Consider the following 4,696-nt stretch of genomic DNA (forward strand, 5'->3'; position numbering starts at 1 on the left):
TTAAGACCCAAGAGCAGTCACTCAGAGGAAACTGGCAAAATCCTTTCCCTTTTCTATACTATTCTCACTCCGATGTTCAACCCCATAATATACAGTCTAAGGAATAAGGATGTCATAATGGCCCTGAGAAAGTTGTTATGCAAATAAATTTCTACGGATGGATATCTCTATATATACACAGGTAACAGTTAATAGCAAGTCATTCTATTAGTAAGTCTGTAATTTTATGTCTTCCTACATTAACAACTCTTTCACAGTTAATTTAGTCAGTTATGATAAATAATCTGCAAGAGTACTTATTAGAATTCATATCATTATTCTCATGATTGGTTATACATTTGTGACATCCACTTTTAAAACCACGTGGAACTCTACGTTAATTTAAACTCCATGCACATTTTGACCTCAAGATACCATTCCTTTGGGAAAGCATAGGACCTTCCAGTGATACTTCATTTAATAACATGATGATAAACCAAAGGCATCTGAATGCTAGGCACACTTTTGTGCATATCAGATTACATTTTCTTCTGTAATATATTCATATGGTATGTTAGCATTAAAATATTTGATAAAGTAAAAAAATACTGGGATTGTGTAGAAGTTTTCATTTTCCTTCATTTTGTTTCTGTGTATTCTAGATATGATAGAATGAATGAACAAGTTATGAAAGAAGGAATTAATTTAAAAATAGAAATATAGGACTCCCTATCAGTTGGAATTGAATAGATAGCACCTAACAACAACAACAAATAAAACAGAAGCATGAATATACCCTGTAAGCAGCACACACACACACACACAGACATAATGAAGGGGAATTTTTAACCAAATGTTAATTATGAATGATCCATAGATAAGTTCTTATTATTTTACTTTAATGCTTCTTACTTTTGGTGCTATTAACATGAGCTTGTGTTATTCATATAATCAAGAAAATGAAACAATATATCTGTAATCATGTGAAAAATCATGTGATAGAAGCTACTTGCTTATGTTGTGTCTGTGTTTATATTACTTTTAATGTCTATTGCTTTTCAGCATTTTAAGCTTAAGCAGTAAATTGTTCATATATGAAGACAACCAAACTCCAAAAAACCACATCATTCACTAGGACATACAATTTAAAAAGATTGGGCTCAAATTTTCATCTGCTATGAAGATTTTTGTCCATTAGTAAAAGAATGTTTACTTGTATAAACATTGCTCCATGTGGAGAAGAAAGTGCAGGAATTATCCCTACTCAGAATAAGAAGGAGCAGGAGGAGCATCTGTGATTAAAAAAACGGAGTAAATACTACTCTGGCCAAGAGCAAAGGAATCGGGAGGTATCACCACAATTCTCAGATAATGTGCATATCAAAAACTCTGAAAAATCTAATAGAAATTATTAGAGCTCAGAAAAGAATAACACACATGTAAATATAGTAACAAAATATAATATCTTGTAAATTTATAAGCAGAATCAGGGTTCATCCTAAAGCAATTATTCGATGTGGAGTGGGGTGAGAAAGATACTGAGACATTCTTTCATTGTCACTCTTCCATGGGGGCTTGGGGAGCAATGAGAGACAACTAGCAAGGGGAAAATCACTTCAAAGTATTCAAAATTCTACCAGACAGGAGCTAGTCTAACATTGAATATGTTTACATTTTCAATTATCATTCTGTTTCTAAGAGGTAAGCCTGCCGCAAGAGCGATGAATCAATGGTAATGATTCTCAGAATTGGTCTTATGCAACAAGGCAATTGTGCTAATGATCTTAGACAGTTCCGTTCATTTTCAGAAACATAAACACAGAGATTCATTTACCTGTATAATTCCTGTTGGTGCTTGTGTAGGTAACACATATGCAGGCTTTAGGATGGTGGGCAGATGTGTGCTATGGGGGAAGTTTAGGAACCCATTTAAGTCTTTATTAGGATGCTAGTTTGGCATATTGTTGTTAGGTGCTTATAATTCCATTCTGACTCATAGCTACCCAATGGGCAACAGATGAGAAACGTTAAAAAAAAAATCCTCAGTATATTTTTATAGCGATGGAACTGAACTTAAGATAAGTATTATGTGGAGTATAATGGTAAAAAAGCTTACACTTACTCTTTTGAAAACATAGATATATAACTATATTAATACATGTTTTGTTGCTTAATATATCGATATGTTACTTTTACATGGAAAATAATGTTACCTTAGTGGTTGCATAAAAAATTATAGGGACAGAAAGTAGACTAAGGGGTTTGAACAGAGTGGGATACAGTGGTGGTGGGGGTGATTAAAGGTAGATAGTGTCAAGGATTCCAGGAAAAACAGAATGCTTGGAAACCGATTGTGATAGCAATAGTACATTCTAATTGGCATAATTGAAATGTGGAATGATACAATATATGTATTAAATCCCAACTAATAAAAAAATCTAAAACAAATCTTTCTTCACTAAAGAAGAATTTTTGTAGAGAATATATATGGAAACAGAATTGGATAAAACATAGGAAGGATCGAAATAAGAAGAAAAAAGCTAGATTTCCAGTGATGAAAAGTAATAATTTATGGAAAAATAATTCTAAATGTTCAATAAACCTAACAAACCAAAGGTATAGATATATTCACATTTTGTATACGTGGTATACTGATAGTTAAATAAATATATATATAAAGATCATAGATATATGTGTGTGCATGTCTGTGAGTGTGTGTGAATGTGTGTATATATACGTTGGCTTGAATATGCACTAACATATTTTCGAGATTCATATGTGTGTATTCTTAAGCAATGAATTCTACTTATGATGGTTAAAGACAAACACCACTTAAGATGTTCCCTTGAGAATCATTGTTCTAAAAGCAAACATGCTTCAAAACACAGAATATGTTATTTCATTAAAAGGCCAAACCATATATTTCATTTGCATACTGTAACACATATGATCATTATAAAAGGTTCATATTCTAAATAAATTAATAGAAAGAAACACAAGAGGGGAAAAGGTACAAGGTAGTTGTCCTTTTCTCTCTCTCTTTTAAATTAGTTTCATGAATTGGGTGAAGTTTTACATAATAAATTGTTACTTTACATTCAGAAATTCTTGTTGTGAATCTGTTTTGCCTCAGGATGACCATATGTACAACAAAAGGAAACGGAGCCCAGTCTGTGTTAACTTCACAATTGTTATGTTTGAGTCCATTGTCCCAACCACTGTATTCACATTGTTCTGAATATTCAGGAGATTGTCAGTATATAGCAAGTTTGGACGCCGTCTATAATATCACTTATCCCACTTGATCTTTTTGCTCCTGATTTCCATCACTCCCTCTTCTTAACTCTTCAAAACACTGCTCTTGGGTAAATGCTGTTTATTTGTTCTGGGACAGTTGGTTATTCTAAGGTGTGTGTGATCCATTCATGTTATTGTTCCACTTATAGATCTCCCTAGTGTTTGACTATAAATTGAACTATAGGGTTTAATTCTGCTCCAGGCTTGCAGAGTGACCAAGGAGTATATTTGACAGTTAGGTGATGATTTAATTTGACATGTGCCAAGGTGATCTAGCAGTTATGTAATGGTGTAAAAAGTCTTGGCAACACATTGAGATAAATATTCATCTATTAGCTGAAAGGTTGGTGGTTTAGACACAGTAGCCACTCCATGGGAGGGATTAGGCACTCTGCTCCCCTAATGATTATAGCCTCAGAAACCCTACAGGAAAGTTCTATAATTTTATATGATTGATAGCAGGCACAGCACTCTGGCTGTGTCCACCAAGCCACCCATTGTTCTTTGACTTCAACACCCAGTAGCACTAGGCCCTGTACCTCACCTCTACTTAGGCTCCATCTGGGCCCTGTAACCCCACTACCAGACCAATGCAGGCCCTTTCTGGAACCCCTCCATTGGGCTGCACTTGGACCCGCAACTCTTTTGCAGGCCTGGCCCAGCTCTATGCCCTCTCCCCACCCTCCACTGTGGTGACCTCAACCATGCAGTCACTCCACTAAAATGCCCCAGACCCATGATGTCCATGCCCTGCTACTCCAGAGCTGGCGGAGTTCCCACCAGGCCATTTCACGACCCATGTCCACACTGTCATACTGCTCTGGCATCGCAGTTTACCAAACACTGCCAGCCTCAATCCATTCTCCATGTTCTCCCTGTGACACTCTCCACCAAACCACTGCTCCTCCATGCCCAACCCACCTATATAGAACCACACTTGTGGCCCACACTGTCTGGCCAGTGTCCCCTGAGAGGCCATCCAAACCACTCTCCAAACAAAGGAATTCTGGTAGGCAAACGTGAAAGGGAAACCTCAGAAGGATAGAGGCAGCCAGATCCCCAGAACACTTGGTTACAGGCAGCCTGCAACAGGATTCCTACCAGCCTCCCAAAGAGACACAGGGCTCTTTGATTCCCCAGAAAACGGCATTGAGTTCCTCCAAAATGACACACAGATGGCAATATGCTGCAACAAACACAGTGAAAAAAAACAAGGGAACCAAAACACAATGTCAGAGGAAGTCCTGAACCTTGCTACCATGCATAGAAGAAACCGAAGTTGACCTTTCAGAGAAAGAAATCTTCAGAATGCTGCTTGGAGTCACACAGAATATCAGCAAAGCAATTCAAAAACGGATGAAGCAATAGAGGACATGAAGGACAAACAATAAAGGAAATGCAAGAGTTAAAGGATGAGATA

General features: G+C 36.7%; 1 protein-coding gene across 1 annotated transcript in view; it reads left to right on the top strand.

Moving 5' to 3' along the window:
- LOC101662581 (olfactory receptor 10AG1-like) overlaps positions 1-147 on the top strand; it is a 984-nt gene extending 837 nt beyond the window's left edge. The window contains exon 1 of the mRNA XM_030885876.2: positions 1-147. This exon is cut by the window's left edge and continues 837 nt beyond it. Within this exon, the coding sequence (XP_030741736.2) occupies positions 1-147 (147 nt within the window).
- Positions 148-4,696: the final 4,549 nt, after the last annotated feature.

Source organism: Echinops telfairi, unplaced genomic scaffold (genome assembly GCF_000313985.2).
Source record: "Echinops telfairi isolate 266 unplaced genomic scaffold, ASM31398v2 ScPeMD7_60;HRSCAF=208, whole genome shotgun sequence".
Classification (NCBI taxonomy): Eukaryota; Metazoa; Chordata; class Mammalia; order Afrosoricida; family Tenrecidae; genus Echinops; species Echinops telfairi.